The 17,043-nt window shown below is 44.5% G+C and overlaps 1 protein-coding gene across 2 annotated transcripts in view; it reads right to left on the reverse strand.

Moving 5' to 3' along the window:
- DNAJC18 (DnaJ heat shock protein family (Hsp40) member C18) overlaps positions 1 to 17,043 on the reverse strand; it is a 53,548-nt gene that overhangs the window by 34,479 nt on the left and 2,026 nt on the right. For both annotated transcript variants that reach the window (XM_006156187.2, XM_006156186.2), the window contains exons 2-5: positions 11,459 to 11,548; positions 9,196 to 9,382; positions 4,575 to 4,720; positions 2,731 to 2,916 (exon numbers count right to left, since the gene is read on the reverse strand). In XM_006156187.2, coding sequence (XP_006156249.1) covers positions 2,731 to 2,916; positions 4,575 to 4,720; positions 9,196 to 9,382; positions 11,459 to 11,498 — 559 coding nt within the window. In that variant the 5' untranslated portion in view covers positions 11,499 to 11,548. The remainder of the gene's footprint in view (positions 1 to 2,730; positions 2,917 to 4,574; positions 4,721 to 9,195; positions 9,383 to 11,458; positions 11,549 to 17,043) is intronic.

Here is a 17,043-nt window from a genome sequence, read left to right on the forward strand (position 1 = left end):
TGTCCAAGTTTCCCCGACTTTTTTTTTTTTTTTTTTAGCCATTATGCCAACTGCTGGTCCCCCAGACTTCATTTAAATACTCATTTGCAGGGACCAGCAAATGGCATAATGGCTATGTCTCTGGACTCCCATGTAGTCAGCTATGGTTCAAGTCCTGAACCCAGAGGCTTAAAACTCACACTAGGCACATGTGCGTGCATGCCCAAAATCCCAAAAGGAGAATAGAGAAGGAATTGCAGCGTGGTCATCTTCTCTTAGGAGTGATTTCTCACTTTCTGTCTCTCTGGTGAGCGCATGTGCCCTATAGCAAAAATCTCTCTTAAAAAAAAAAAAAATATCCTGAGAAGAGAATGGAGGAGAATGGATTGCAGTGTGGCCATCCCCCTGGGGGGTGATTTTTCCCTTTCTGGGGCCCTCTGTCTCTCTCTCTGGCTCTCTGGTGAGTGCATGTGCCTTACAGCAAAAATCTCTCCTAAAAAGGAAGAAATACTCATTTGCAACAAGAGAACCCTAAAAGACTAGGAGAGAAGGAACATTTGGGACATGAATCCTATTTGGTATGCTTGTATCTGTTTCCGTGCCTGAACTGTCACTGTTATCGTTTTTTATTATATTTTTAATTTATAGGGCATGCGGATTTTGCAGAGGGAGAGAGAAAAAATGAGAAATACCCCCCCACACAGCCAGTGGGATAATAATGCTGCAATTCCTTCTCCATTCTCCTTTTGGCCGCACATGCGCATGCACCTGGCATGTTTTTGAAGCCACCAGATCTAGGACTTAAACCATGCTGTTGGCCATGTGGCATCCAGTGCCTTAACCACCACATCACCAGCGGGACTGCCACTATTATCTTCAATAACAATTCATAAAATTCAGTTTACTTCCTGGGCATCGAATTATCCCAACTTTCCACTCTCTAGGGTTACTTTTCACTTTATAGCTGCTATTTTGCAATAATGATAATAACAATAGGCATTTTCTACATTTATTACTTTATTTTAAAGAATTATTTTATTTAACTTTATTTATTTATTTATTTTAATTTGACCAGAGAGGGATAGAATGAAAGAGAGACAGAGAAGGAAAGTAAGAAAGCAAGCAGCCAGGTCTGGGACTCAAACCGCAGTTGGCCATAGTGGGAGTCTAGCACCCTTAACCACCATGCCACCTGCCAGCCCAATTTATTTATTTATTTTTAAAAGGTTTATTTACCTGGAGCCGGCAGGTGGTCTATTGGTTAAAGGCACTGGACTCCCACATGGCTGACTGTGGTTCAAGTCCTGTACCTGGCGGCTTGCTTTCTCACTTTCTCACTCTCTCTCTCTCTTTCTCTTGGTCCCTCTCTGGTCAAATTAAAATAAATAAATAAAGTTAAATAAAATAATTTTAAAAACAAAAAAAGAAGACTTATTTACTTAATTTTTATTTATTATTATCGTTCAATTTGACAGAGAGAAAGAAACAGAAAGCAAGCTACCAGGTTTGGGACTCAAACTGCAGTCAGCCATGTGGGAGGTCAGCATCTTAACTACTCTGCCACCTGCTGGCCCCCTTTTTATACTTTTTTTTTTTTTTTTGAGAGGTTTTTGCTTTAGGGTGTGTGTGTTTTCCCGAAAGAAAGGAGAGAGACAGAGAGACAGAAAGCAAGAAATCACCCCCCAGGGGGGATGGCCACTCCACAGTCCCTTCTCCTCCATTCTCCTCTCGGGATCTTGGGCACGCACGCACACGCACCTGGTGTGAGTTTTAAACCAGCGGGTCCGGGACACGAACCGCGGTCGACTACATGGGAGTCCAGCGACATAGCCGTTACACTAACTGCTGGTCCCATGGGGGGTGATTTCTCACTTCCTGTCTCTGTGTCTTTCTCTGTCTTTCTGGTGAGCACACGCACCCTATAGCAAAAACCTCTCCAAAAACCCCATAATAATAATAAATAAAATTAGGGACCAACAAATGGTGTAATGGTTATGTTGCTGGACTCCCACATAGTCAATCACAGTTTGAGTCCCACATCTGGCAGCTTAAAGCTCACACTGGGCACATGTACGTGTGTGTCCAAAATACCAAGAGGAGAATGGAGGAGAAGGGGATTATGGTGTGACCATTCCTTGGGGGGGTGGGGGGAGTGATTTCTCATTTTCTGTCTCTATCTCTCCAGTGAGTGCATATGGCCTATAGCAAAGAGCTCTCAAAAAAAATAATAAATAAAATAAAAAATATATCATTCTTTAAAGAAACATCTAATCCTAACAGCAATCATGTGCAGTAGATATTACTATTATTATTACAGAGATTTTTGCTATAGGGCACATGTGCTCACCAAAGAGAATGACCATGCCACAGTCCCTTCTCCTCCACTCTCCTCTCAGAATTTTGGGCATGAACGCACATGTAGCCAATGTGAGTTTCAAGCTGCTGGGTCTGGGACTCGAACCTCAGTCAGCCATGTGGGAGTCCAGCAACATAACCATTATGCCATCTGCTGGTCCTGTGAAGTAGATATTATTATCAGTTCCACTTTTTCAGGTGAGGAAACAGATCAGAGACACTGAACGATTTGGTGAGAATCATGTACAGCAGGAGGTTGGCTGAAACCCCTGTTACAACTGATTGCAAATTCTCGCTGTTTCTACTATACCAATTTCCTGCTCGGATCTTCAAACAGCAGCTTGCTGAGAGCTCTAAGTCAAATATTTTTAAGGACAATAATTTTGGGGTACTAACCTGTAGGAACATGTCCTCCAAAGAAGACATTGAATAGCTCTTCTGGAGTGATGTCAGCTTCAAAGTCCCTGTAATAACTATAAGGCCTGGCTGGAGGGGCGGTGAAAGTCACCTGTTCATCTCCATATTCGTCGTAGCGGAGTCTCTTGTCAGGATTGCTCAGGACTGCGAAGGCATTTCCTATTGCTGCAACCAACAAGAAGCAGCCCATGAGCACTGTCTTGGCTATAGCTGAGGTTACCACAGTGATGAAGAGCCCAGAGTTTACTGGTGCTGAACCATTTCACAGGAGCCCAGGGAGAGATTTAGGGCCTGGAAAGTTTCCCAAAGTGCTGACCTTTGAGGTTTTTCTTTCTTTCTCTCTCTCTCTCTTTTTTTTTTTTTTTTAAGTTTTTTCATTTTTTGCTATAGGTTACATGCACCCACCAAAGAGAGATGAGAAAGGTAAACAGAAATCATCCCCAGGAGGAAATGTCATTCCACAATTCCTTCTCCTCCATTCTCTCGGGATTTTGGGCATGCACGCACATGTGCCTGACATGATTTTCAGGGTGCCAGGTCCAGGTCTGGAACCACACACTCGGTCATGTGGGATCCAGCACCTTAACCTCCACATCACCTGGTAGTTTGAAAGTTTTAACAATCTAGTTTATTAAGCCAAAAACGACATTGGAATCAGATGAACTAACAATTGCTGAAAGAAGAGTTATCTCCTAATCTACAGTCCTTGAGTCATCCCAGTTGCCCTAGAAGTCAGGACTCATCCTTGAATTCACATTGCCAATCACTGCAAGTGCCAGACATGTTGAGGAAATGCCCTCCAACCCGCCAGTCCTCTCGTGCATCAGATCTGTGTTCTCGACCAGCTGCAGCAGGGCAAGGGTAACACAATGCACTGCAGTGCTGAGCCATATACGAGGCCCTGGGTTCACATCCCCAGGTTTCCTGGTACATGCTGGGTGTGCTCAGGTGCACATGCCCACGATCTCGGCTAGCTAAGGTTGGGTGTGGATTGCAGCATGAGAACCCTGTTTGCGGATGGAGTCTCTCTTTCTGTCTTTCTCTCATGAAAGAAAGGAAGAAATAAACTTAAAAAATAAAGAGAAATTGTTTTATTTTCCTAGGCATCTGGCACATAGACCAGTCTTCAGTAAATATTTGCCGAATCAATGAATGAGTAGTTCCAAAGGAAACCAAATATTTTTTCCAAAAGAAATAAAAGTACCCAGACAAAGGAAGGAGGAAATTATGCTAATAATCCTACTTATGAGGTAAAGCAGGAAGAAAAAACCCTGTATATGGCCTTGTAAAACAACTATAGGGGCTGGCAGGTGGCGTGGTGGTTAGGGCGCTGGACTCCCACATAGCTGATCATGGTTTGAGTCCTGAACCTAGCAGCTTACTGTCTAATTTTCCCTCTTTCTCTCTCTTTCTCTCTCTCTCTAGTCAAATTAAAATAAAAAAATATGGGGACCAATGGATGGTGTAATGGCTACGTCTCTGGACTCCCATGTAGTCAACTGTGGTTCGAGTCCTGGACCCAGCGGCTTAAACTCATGCCAGGCACACGTGTGTGCATGCCCAAGATCCCGCAATGAGAATAGAGGAGAAAGGAATGCGGCATAGCCATGCTCCTGGGGGGTGATTTCTCGTTTTTGTCTCTCTGTCTCTCTCTGTCTTTCTGGTGAATGCATGCACCCTATAGCAATACCTCTCCAAATAAATAAATACATTAATTCATTCATTAAAAAAACAAAAACAAAAAAACCACAGGGGAGGCTAAAATCTACTTGGTGTGATTAACCATTACAAGGGCAGAATTAAGCATGAGTTCAGGATCAGACCTTTGAAAGCATCCGTTGCTCCAGGAGCACAGTTCTTATCAGGGTGAAATTTCAGGGCTAGTTTTCTATAAGCTTTCTTAAGTTCTTCATCAGTTGCATTTCGAGAAACTCCCAGAATTTCATAATAATTTCTACATTTCTTGATCCTAAAAAAACAAACAGAAACATGTAGGTATGCAAAGGATCCTTGTAAACAACTAACATCATATATCAATCCTCCCTCCATCTGTGACACCCAAAACAAACCTTAAAAAACATTAATAAACAGGGACCAGCAGATGGTGTAATGGTTACATCGCTGAACTCCCACGTGGCCAACCGCAGTTTGAGTCCTGGACTCAGTGGCTTTAAACATGCTGGGCACATGTGCGTACATGCCCCAAATCCCTAGAGAATGGAGGAGAAGGGATTGCGGCATGGTTATCCCTGCTGGCAGGATGATTTCTCGCTTTCTGTCTGTTTCTCCAGCAAGCACATGTGCCCTGTAGCAAAAAATCTGTCTCTTAAAAAAAAAAAAATTAGTAAATGTGTTAGTGAAACATTCAGAGTCATTAACCTCTTCCCACCCAGACTTGAATGCTTTTCAAAGTACTCTTACATCTACTTTTCAGCCCTCTTATCACCCTACAATGGGTAGAACAAGTATGGTAATGCTTCTACCACGGTTCAGGCTAAGACCATGAGAGGTGACCCATACGACAACAAAGCCAGAAGAAACATCTAGCCACCATGTTTGTTTATTTATTTCTCTCGCTCTCTTTTCTCCTCCTGGCTGTGTTTCTAAAAAGTTAACTTTGGGGGCCAGCAGGTGGTGTGGTGGTAAAAGGCTCTGGATTTCCACATGGCTGACCGTGGTTTGAGTCCTGGGCGGGCTTGATTTCTCACTTTCCCTTTCTCTCTCTCTCTGTCTCTCTTTGGTGAAATTTAAAAATAATAGTAACAGGGGCTGGCAGGTGGTGTGGTGGTTAAGGGTGCTGGACTCCTGCATGGCCAACCACAGTTTGAGTCCGTTGGTTTTTTTCTCACTTTCCCTCTCTGGGCAAATTAAAAAAAAAAAAAAAAAGTAAATAAATTATAATTGCCTTCTACATTTTCCTCTTTTTAAAAAAAATTACTTAATTTTACTTATTATTACTATCAAATTTGCTATAAGACATGTGTGCTCACCAGAGAGACAAAGAGAGAGAGAAAGTGAAAAAGCAAACTGCCAGGTCTGGGACCTGAACCATAGTTGGCCATGTGGGAGTCCAGTGCCCTAACCACCACACGACTTTCTTTTTTTTTTTTGAGAGGTTTTTGCTATAGGGCGCGTGCGCTTGCCAGACAGACAGAGAGAGACAGAGAGACAGAAAGCGAGAAATCACACCCCCCAGAGGGGATGGCCATGCCGCAATCCCTTCTCTTCCATTCTCCTCTTGGGATCTTGGGCACGCATGCACACACACCCAGCATGAGTTTAAGCCACCGGGGCCAGGAGTTGAACGCGGTCAACTACGTGGGAGTCCAGTGACATAACCATTACACTAACTGCTGGTCCCATCACCACACGACTTTCTGACCCTTTCTTTTCCTCTTTTTTCAATGTACATTTTATTTATTTATTTATTTATTTTAGGTTTTGCCACAGGGTGTGTATGCTCGCTGGAGATACAGAGACAGAGAAGGAATGTGAGAAATCACCCACCAGGGAAGATGGCCATGCTGCAATCCCTTTTCCATTCTCCTGTTAGGATTTTGGACATGCATGTACATGCATCTGGCATGATTTTTAAGCTGCCATGTCTGGGACTCAAACTATGGTTGGCCATGTGGGAGGCTAGCATCTTAATCACCACGCCACCTGCTGGCCCTCAATGTACTTTTTTTAATTGCCAGAGGGTGCACATGCTCAACAGAGACAAACAGAGAAAAAAGGAGAAGCACCCTTCAATAGAGTAGTCATGCTGCAATCCTCTCCTCCATTTCTCCATCCTGTTGGGATTTGGGGCATACAAGTGAACATGCCAGCCTGTCCCACAAGCTGCAGGGGTCAGGACTTGAACAGTGACCAGTCAGGTAGAATCCAGCTCCTTCAACTCTCAGGCCATTGGACCTGTCCAACATTCTCTCTCTCTTTTTTTTTTTTAACCAGCAATATATCTTAGAGATTGATCCATAACAGAGAGAGATAAAAAAAGATATAGGATAATAGTTTAATGTCTTTCACCCTTTTTATTTTATTTTATTTTATTTTATTTTATTTTTTTGAGACAGGGCCTCACTCCGTTGCCCAGGCTGACCTTGAACTTGTGATCCTCCTGTCTTAGCCTCCAAAGTAGTTGAGACAATAGGTGTATGCTGCCAGGCCCATTTTAGGATAATAGTTTAGACTAGAGTGGCAGTTCTAAACTTTTTGATTTCAGAAATCTTTCATACACTTAAAAATGACTGATCAGGTTCAGGTAGTGGCACAGTGATAACAACTGAATCTATGTGGGGAGAGTCTCAGGTTTGCATCCTGGAACCTCCCAGGGCATGCAGGTATGCACCCCCATAATGTGGGCCAGCAGAAATTGGGGTGAAGGGATGCCTGTCTCTGTCTCTGTCTCAGGAAAACTAAATCAATTTAATTTTTTTCCCCTAAAAACTCTGAAAGAACTTTTTTTAAAAAAATTGTGTGTCTGTGTTTTAGATCTGTGCCATATGGCACTTGTGCCCACCAGAGAAAGAAAGAGAGAGAGGGAAAGTAAGGAATCACCCCCATAAGGGGGATGGCCACACTGCAATCCCTTCTCCATTCTCCTGCTGGGATTTTGGGCATGCACACACATGTGCATCTGCCAGGTGTGGGATTCAAACCACAGTCAGCCATTGGGATTTAGTGCCTTAATTACCACACCACACCACCAGCTGGTCCAGAACTTTTGTTTATTTATATAAATTACACCTATCAACATTTATTATACTATAAATAAAAATGAAAATTTTAAAAACAGAATTAAAACAACAAAAAACAAATAAAAAAAAAAAAAAGCAAAGAAAAACCAGAGTGATGGGGCAGCAGATGTATAGTGGTTAAGGTGCTGGACTCCCACATGGCTGGCTGAGGTTTGAGTCCCAGACCCGGAGGCTTGAAACTCACACCAGGTGCCATGTGCATGAGTACCCAAAATCCTGGAATGAGGACGGAGGATAAGGGATTGCAGTGTGGCCATCCCCCCGGGGAGTGAGTTCTCGCTTTCTGTCTCTCTGTCTCTCTCTGTCTTTCTGGCGAGGGCATGCACCCTACAGCAAAAACCTCTCCAAAAAAAGAAAAAAAAAAAAACAAAAATCATGTTGGGCTTGTGTGAGTTTTGTACATCAAAACTTGAAGGGAGGGAGAAATGAGGAAGGGATTGCAGCATGACCATTCCTCATAGGGGATGATTTCGCCTCTTCTCTTTCTGTCTCTCTGTTTCTCTTCAGTAAGTGCACACACCGTCTGGCAAAAAAATAAAAATAAAAAAAGTAAAAGAAAAAAAAAAGAAAGACACCTTATACCCCTTTGCAATCATTCCACTCCCTCTCTCTTGGCAACTACTAATCTACTTTCTGTCTCTACAGACTTGCTTATTCTGAATATTTCACAAAAGGAATTATACAACGTGTGGCCTTTTGTGTCTGGTTTCTTTCACTTAGCACAATGGTCTCGAGGCTCATCAGTATTGTCACATTTATCAGTACAGATGGTCCCAGACTTACCGATGGTTTGACTTTATGATGGTGTAAAAGTGATAATGCATTCAGTAGAAACCATACCTCAAGTCTCCATATGACCAGTCTGCTTTTTACTTTCAGTACTTTAGTAAAGTACATGAGATTTTCAATATTTTCATATAAAATAGGCTTTGTGTTAGGTTCTTTTGCCCAACCATAGGCTAAACTAAATGTAGTTATGTTGTTATATCCTAAATGCAGGGACGCAGGGACATAGTATGGACATACCAAACTATGTTTGCTAGGTAAGGTGTATTAAGTGTATTTTCGACTTACGATATTTTCAACTTACAACAGGTTTATAGGCATGGAACCCCACTGAAAGTCAAAAAGCATCTGTACTTTATGCCTTTTTATTAGTAAATAAAATTTCATTGTATGGATATGCCCCATATCCACTCATCAACTAATGGACATTTGGGTTGTTTCCATTTTGAGGTGAATATACATTATGCTGTATGAACATTCACGTAAAAGTTTTTGTGCAGAAGTATGTTTTTATTTCTCTTGCTATGTACTTAGCAGTAACTTGCTAGGTCATGTGCTATATTTAACATTCAGAGGAACTGCCACACTGTTTTCCAAACTGCACCATTTTATATTCCTACCACCAATACACAAGGGTTCCCATTTCTCCACATCTTCATCAGCACTTATTATTATCTATCTTTTTGGTGCTAGCCATCCTAGCAAGTGTGGAGTGGAATGAGATCTCACTTTTTGATTTGCATTTCCCAGATGACTAATAATGTTGAGCAACTTTTCATGTGCTTATTTACCGTTTGTATATCTTCTTTGGAAGAATGCCTATTCAGATCCTTTACCCATTTTCCAATTGGGTCATTTGTCTTTTCATTGTCGAGTTTTAATCCCACCACATGCTCACCTTTGTACACCAAGCAACTGTTCCTCAGTATAAGTGGAGCTCCCTTCACTCTGCCGGGTCTGATTCCGCTCATTCTCAGACTTCTTTTCCTTGTATGCCTTCATGCAGTTACAGCAACCACAGGGGTCATGACTCTCAGGAGGTCTGTCTTCAGGGTATTTGTTTCTTCTAACTGCATCAATGTAAGCTGCAAAGCAATAGCTCCTCCATTAGGCCTCTGTCTGACCCCACAAATCAATTTTGCTACCTGTTTAATTCTAGGGCCACTGACTTTTAAGCATCTATATAAACTTGAATAAGCATCTTTCCTGAAAAAACAATATAGAACATACGAGAAGTGGCCAAGAAAAATATATAAATGCAGAAACATGAAGCATACCATAATGTCCACCATATCTTCAGTCAACAATCTTGACTTAGAGCCAGAAAAAGGGCTCAAGGAACATTTTCCTAATATGTTGCCTTCATTGCAGCAAGGCATGGGCGGAGCCTATTTCTCTATGGTCCTTGGTCAGATGTGACATTGCCCACAAAATATTTTTTGTTGCAATGCTTCCTACCGCTAAGATTTAAAGTAGAAAGGAGGAGCCAGGCATTGGCACAACAGTAAAACTTGATGCCCTGCAAGGCAGACCCACATGGGAAGGTTATTGGTTCACTTCCGGAAATCTCCCTGAGATGCTGGGCATGTGCGTGTCCATGTTCCAAGGCTGGCTGAATTTGGGGGTGAATCACAGCATCAAGACTCTGTGGGGAGTCTCTCAATCATAGAATAAAAATAAACTTTAAAAATAAAGAAAGAAAGAACCAGGAGGTGGTATGTAGGTTAAGGTCCTGCATTCCACATGGCTGATGGCATGGCTGGAGTCTTGGACCCAGCAGCTTGAAAATCACATTGGTGTGTGTGTGAGCATGCCTAAAATCCTGAAAGGAAAACGGAGGAGAAGGGATTGTGGTATGGCCATTCCCCCAGGGTGTGATTTCTCTTGCCCTCTCTCTCTTTCTCTGGCAAGCACATGCACCCCATAGCAAAACTTAAATAAACAAATAAAGTGGAGAAGAGTTAGTTCCTTTCAAGCTAACAGTTATAGAAATAACATGTGGGTCTGCCCCATAGTGTAGGGGTTAGGCACGACACAGAGGAAGCCAGATCCCACACAGTTCACCTAGGTTCAGAATCCCAACCCTATTAGCCCGTGTGCCCAGGAGCCTGATAGGATGGTAAACCGTGGGGGTGTTTTTTGTCTCTGTCTCTCTTGAGCGTGTATACATACATAACTAATATGTACCAAGACACTTGGCTAGGTAGATCAGAGGGATACATGGGCAAGACTTACTCCTGACCACAAAGAGGTTATAGTTTAATGGGAAAAGATTCAACAAATCATTAATGCCCACAGAACATAAAAGGGTCATAAGCAATCCAGTCAAAGAGGGCAGAATACTTACTTCTTATCTAGAGGATCTGGGACAGGCTTTAACATCTGGTAATGACTACCCACTGCTTCTTGACACTCTGCCAAGAGTAACTACGTCTGCCTGGCTAATTCCACTGCATCCTTCATGTCACAACTTTAACACTTTCATGAAGCCTCCTTTGACATCAGGCTGGTGGCTTGTCGCTATGTTCACTAAACTGCTGACCTGGCTGTGTGGTCCCTGTTTTGAAATTGGCTGTTTATCTGTCAAACCGCTGTCGGTGGACTGGGAGTTCTGTGCGCTCAGGCGCCCACCTCTGTCAAATCCCAGCTGGTGGGTGAGCATACTGCAGGGTACATAACAGGTACCGGATCGCTATTTTTGCCTGACCGTAGGACAGAAAAGGCCGGCCTATCGGTCTGGATGAGGACTGGAGGGAGGAAATGAGGCCAGATCGAGGGTCAAGCAGCCCACTTGGGCTGCAGACAAGGGCGGAGTAAGCGAGATGCGGGAGACCGCTGCTCCCCACGGGCCCTCCAGTCACCCTGGGGCAGGCAGGATCAGATTGCCGCGGGCCCAGAGCAGAGCACGGGTCTGAGCGGGGTGGGAACCCGGAGGCAACAAGTCGTCTGCTGCCGTGGCACCATGGTCCCAGCAGGGTCCGGAGCCTGGGCCATCCCGGCCCTTACTCTGGGCGGTCCTCCACCCCTTCGCAATCCTACTCCGGCTCAGCATCTTCTCACAGGCCTCAGACCCAGGATCTCAGCCTTATGCTCCTTCAGGAGCCCCACTAACGATCTCTCCCAAATGCAGCCCTGTTCCACCCTCCGGCCAGGATCGGTACCTTCTGTCCAGCGCTCCCCGCTGCCCAGAGTCGCCGCCATCTCTGTCCCCTGTCAGCAGGTCCGTCGAGCCTCCCTGGCGAAGCTGGAGGCTGAAAGAGAAGGGGGTGCCGAGCGCAGAGCATGCTGGTCATTGTAGTCCAGTCCATATGGACTACCAGGGCATAGGACTACAAGTCCCAGCAGGCTCCGCGCAAAAAGCCGTCGGAGATGCGGGGATGTGAAGCGAGTCCTATTGGGGTGCATTACTGCTAGGTGATTGCAGCGTGGCTACTGGATTTTCCACCTCTAGCGCGGGGGTAATGTAGTGGCTTCAGCCTGCCTAAGCCTGGCGACATCCAAGTAGGAGCGAATAAGGTCCTGCCTAAGAAGGTCTTCCCAAGCTATAGGCCAGGGGATGGCTATGACTATTATTCTCAAGGATTTTTTTTTTTAAAGATAGATATTTTTTGCTATATACTCTCGTCGTAGATATAGAGACAGAGAGAGAGAAAGCAAGAAATCATCCCCCCCCCCCATGGCCACACACAGTCCCTTTTCCTGCATTCTCCTTGGAGTGGGGAGGTGGAGGGGAGGAGACACATACGGCTGTATGCACATGGTGTAAGTTGCAAGCTCCTCGTTCGGGACTAAAACCACGGTTGACCATGTGGGAATCCAGCCTCACAACCACTATGCCACTTGCTAGCCCTGGATTATTTTTTCCCCAAAGATGTCTTTTTTAAATATGTGCTAATTCCTATTTTGTGAAAAGACTATGCTGGGCCTTGGAGATTCAGAGATGGGTTTTCGGGATGCAGAACCCAATCCCAGGAAACTTAAAGAGTCAAGAAAATAGAACAGTGAAGTAAATTTAAGAAGTTAAAAGACAGTCTGGGTATGGCCCCTCTCAGGCATAGCATCATCAGAGGGACCATTAGGGGTCAGGGGTTGAGAAGGAATAAAAGGGCAGATATTGGGCCTGGAACCAGAGCCCGGATCTTCACTGTTCCTTATCTTTCCCCACCCTATTCTGGTGCTCCTCAGAGACTGCTTCTCTCTTCCAGCCTAGTCATTTCCTTGGACTTTTCTGAAGGACCAGGCTGTAAGAGATCAATAAAAAGGAAATTAGGAGATGTTACTACTGCTTCCCCACCCTAGTTTACGTGGAGTCTAGCCAAGAAGAAACTAATTTTTGTTTGTTTGTTTGCTTTTGCCATAGGGCATGTGTGCTCACCAGAGAGAGACAGAGAGAGGGAAGTGAGAAATCACCCCCTGGGGACTTGGCCACACCACAGTCCCGTCTCCAGTCTCCTCTTGTGATTTTGGGCAAATATATACATGTAACCAGTGTGATTTTTTCAAGTTGCCAGGATTGGGACTCCACAGTTGGCCATGTGGGAGTCCAGCGCCTTAATCTCCAAGCTACCTACTGACCCAGAAGAGCAACTCTGTATAGGTGAGAGGTTACAGTGTCCTCCCTCACTGACTCATGCCAGCAGGAAAGTGGGGTAATGAGAGAGCCAAAGATCAGGTCTACAAAAGAAAAAAAAGAAAGACCAGTTCATCCCCAAACAAAAAACTACCAGGAATTCACTGAGATCTTACCCAGGAAGACCAAATCAGTGTCATGCAATTCCAGCCCTTTCCTACAGTCCCGGCCCTGGCAATACTGACATCAGGCCCACTTAGGAAGTCTAAGAGAACAAGGCCTGTCAGTTGAAAAAGCACTGACCTAGAAGTTAGATATGGGTTATAGTTGGAGTTTTGCCACAACTCACCATGTGACCCTAACTAGCTCCTTTTTACGTCCCCTTTGGCCTTATTCTCCTCATACATAAAATGAGAAAGTTGGAGTTGATTAGTAGTTTCATTTACTTATTTTGTATTTGCTGTAGGGCAACTGCATTCACCAGAGACAGACAGGAAGGAGAGAGAGAGAGAATGAGAAAGCACCCCAAGGGGGATGGTCACTGCTCAATCCCTTCTCCTCCACTTTCCTCTCAGGATTTTGGGCATGCCCATGCACAAGCCAGTGTGTTTTTCAAGCTGCTGGGTCCAGAACTCACACTGTGCAGTGACCACATAGGATCCTGCCACATTAACCATCATGCCACTGGCTGACTCTTTTTTTTTTTTTTTTTTTGAGAGGTTTTCACTATAGGGCGCGTGCGCTCGCCAGACAGAGAGAGACATAGAGACAGAAAGCGAGAAATCACCCCTCAGGGGGTTGGTCACGCCGCAATCCCTTCTCCTCCATTCTCCTCTCGGGATCTTGGTCACGCACGCACATGTGCCTGGTGTGAGTTTTAAGCCACCGGGTCTGGGGCGCAAACCGCGGTCGACTACGTGGGAGTCCAGTGACATAACCATTACGCTAACTGCTGGTTCCCCACTGGCTGACTCTTGATTAGAGGCTTTTCTTTTCTTTATTTTCTTTAACTTTATTTATTTATTTTAATTTGACCAGAGAGGGACAGAGTGAGAAAGAGAGGGAGAAAGCGAGAAAGCAAGCCGCCAGGTCCAGGACATGAACTGCAATCAGCCACGTGGGAATCCAGCACCCTCAACCATGACACCACCTGCTGGCCCCAAGATTATAGGTTTTTTGTTTGTTTGTTTGTTTATTATTTTAATTTTGCTATGGGGTTCATGCATTTGCCAGAGAGAGACAAAGAGAGAGAGGCAAAGTGAGAAAGCACTTCCAGGGAGGGGGAGATGACCATGCATGGCCTCTTCTCCTGCACTTTCTTCTTGGGATTTTGAGCAGACACACACGTGCCTGGCATGTTTTTCAAGCTGTCCAGGACTCAAACTGCACAGTCAGCCAGGGGGATCCAGCTGCCTTAACTACCATGCCCCTAGATTAGTAGTTGTTTTTTTGTTTTGTTTTGTTTTGTTTTGTTTTGTTTCTCAATTTATTTACTATTTTTACCATTTAAAAAATTTTGTTATAGGACATGGGCATGCACCAGAGAGAGACACAGAGAAACAGAGAAAAATGAGAAAGCAAGCCACCAGGTCAACTCGAACCTTGGTCAGCCATGTGGGAGTCCAACACCTTAATCACCATACCACCTTCTGGCCCCTAGATTATTAGTAGTTTGGATGGGAAAGAAGGCACAGCAGAGAACACTGTAGTACCTCACTCTTCTTCAATCAATAAAGCTCTGCTTTTTCTGTTTTATATTTTGTGGTCTACTAAAGGGGAAAAAGAAAAACAAAACTACCAAACGAATTGACCTCCAAAGGCTTGTGTTGTTTTCAATATCATTTTCTCCTGGAACAAATACAGTCAGTGCTCTGTCCCCATCTCTGCTCCCATAAGCACTGAGAAAGGGACAGCTGTCTGGATATTCGATCACTTGCATTTGATTTAGGAAGGGGAACTCAGTATGGTGGTTACTCTTACAGCCTACTCATACAGCATAGGATTGCTGTCGGATATAATCAGATAATGCTTCTAAATATCTAGCACCTTATCTAGCATATAGTATGTGCTAAATAAATACTAGTAACTGTTATAAACTCATCTGAAGGAGGAAAAATACCCCCCCGTTTTTATATTATAAGTTAGTGGGCTGGGGGGGCGGCGTATACTGGGCATACAGAAAGGTCCAAATCTGCCTTACTGGCTTGCTATGCCAGCCCATCTGACAGTCATTATCTACAAATAAGACAAGAAGCACAACACTATGAAAAGGGTTGAGAAGCTGCTTTTCTCTGCATGCTACCCTGAAACTAGCCACTCAAGGTGCTGGTCATCCCCCTCTCTCAAAAAGTGGAGAGGATGGCAAAAGCGACGTTGTATGAAAAGGTTCCAGGCCATCCAAAATCAGATGGATTATGTTATGCCCTTAAACTTAAGAGGCAGCCTTCTCCCCTGGCTGGCAGTGGGGAGGCCACATGACACCTGGAATTACTGTAAAAGACGTGAACCAGCGCAAGTTCATCAGTTTTGACAGCCTTCCTCAAAGTGTCCAGAAAGCTAAAAGCCCCTCAATGGGTGGACGCTGCCAAGCTGGCCAAACATAAAGAACTTGCTCCCTGTGATGAGAACTGGTTGTACACACGAGCTGCTTCCACAGCATGGCACCTATATCTCTGGGTGGTACTGGGTTGGCTCCATGACCAGGATCTCTGGGGGGGTGGGAGGTGGGAAATGCAGAGCAATGTCATGCCCAGCCACTTCAGCTGAGTCTCCAAGAGTGTGGCCCACCAGGTCTTCCAAGCCCTAGAGAGGCTAAAAATGGTGGAAAAGGACCAAAATGTGGGCCACAAACTGACACCTCTGGGCCAGAGAGATCTGGACAGAATTGCCAGACAGGTAGCAGCTGCCAACTGACACTTGTGAATAATGGCTTTTTCTCTGACCATATTAGGACTGCCTTAGAACTCCAAACCTCAACGTTCACGATGCTCTCTGCCAGTTTTTCTTTAAGCTCACCAGCCGCACAGCAAAAGTAATTACCACGGTCAAATTCACACTTATGTTTTGTGAAAGAGGAATCTGTGAACTCAAAGGTACAGGATGGAGGTGCCCGGGGAAATAACCGGTAGGAAAAGTGAGCACTGGGGAAGGAAATAAGGGAAATGAAATTGAGAGCTCCAAGGCAGTTCTCAAAGAGAAGGAGGTAGGTAGAGAAGGAAGTTTGAAGAGTGGCCAGTCTCATACCTTGGTGGTTCAGGGAGCCAGATCCCACATGGCTGACAGGTTCGAGTATGACCCAAGGGCTTAAGGGCAGAACATGCATGCATGTATGCTCCAAGTCCTAATGGATAGAACAATGTAGGAAAAAGGATTGCAGCATGGCCATATGCCTCATTAAGGGTGTTCCCTCTCTCTCTCTGAAGAGTGTATGAGTCCTCTGGCCAAAAAAATAAAAGGGGGGACTAGCAGGTGGCATGATGATTAAGGCGCTAGATTCCCACATGGCCAACAATGGTTTGGGACCCAGACCAGGAGGCTTAAAAATCACTCTGGGTGCATGCATATGGGTGCCCAAAATCCCAAGAGGGAAGGGATTTTGGTGTGGCCATTCCCCCCTGGGGGATGATTTCTCACTTTCCCTATCTCTGGCAAGTGCATGTGCCCTATGATAAAATCCTAAAAGATAAAAGAAAGAAGAAAAGAAAAGAAAAGGATTCTGAGACGGATACTGAATTGAGCTGTGAAATATTGCTTTCCTCAACTAAATATGAAGATTTTCTGCTGAGACTTCTCCCTCTAGATTTATTTTTAAAATTTTATTTACTCATCTGGGGCTGGTAAGTGGTGTGGTAGTTAAGGGCGCTGGACTCCCACATGGCTGATTGCAGTTCAAGTCCCGGACCTGGTGGCTTGCTTTCTCGCTTTCGCCCTCTCTCTCTTTCTGTCCCTCTCTGGTCAAATTAAAATAAATAAATAAATAAAGTTAAATAAAATAATTCTTTTAAAAAGTTTTACTTACTCATCCATTTATTTTATTTTATTTTATTTTGGAGAGGTTTTCGCTATAGGGCGCGTGCGCTCGCCAGACAGAGAGAGACATAGAGACAGAAAGCGAGAAATCACCCCCCAGGGGGGATGGTCACGTCGCAATCCCTTCTCCTCCATTCTCCTCTCGGG

The sequence above is a fragment of the Tupaia chinensis genome, unplaced genomic scaffold, assembly GCF_000334495.1.
Source record: "Tupaia chinensis unplaced genomic scaffold, TupChi_1.0 Scaffold000484_1, whole genome shotgun sequence".
NCBI lineage: Eukaryota > Metazoa > Chordata > Mammalia > Scandentia > Tupaiidae > Tupaia > Tupaia belangeri.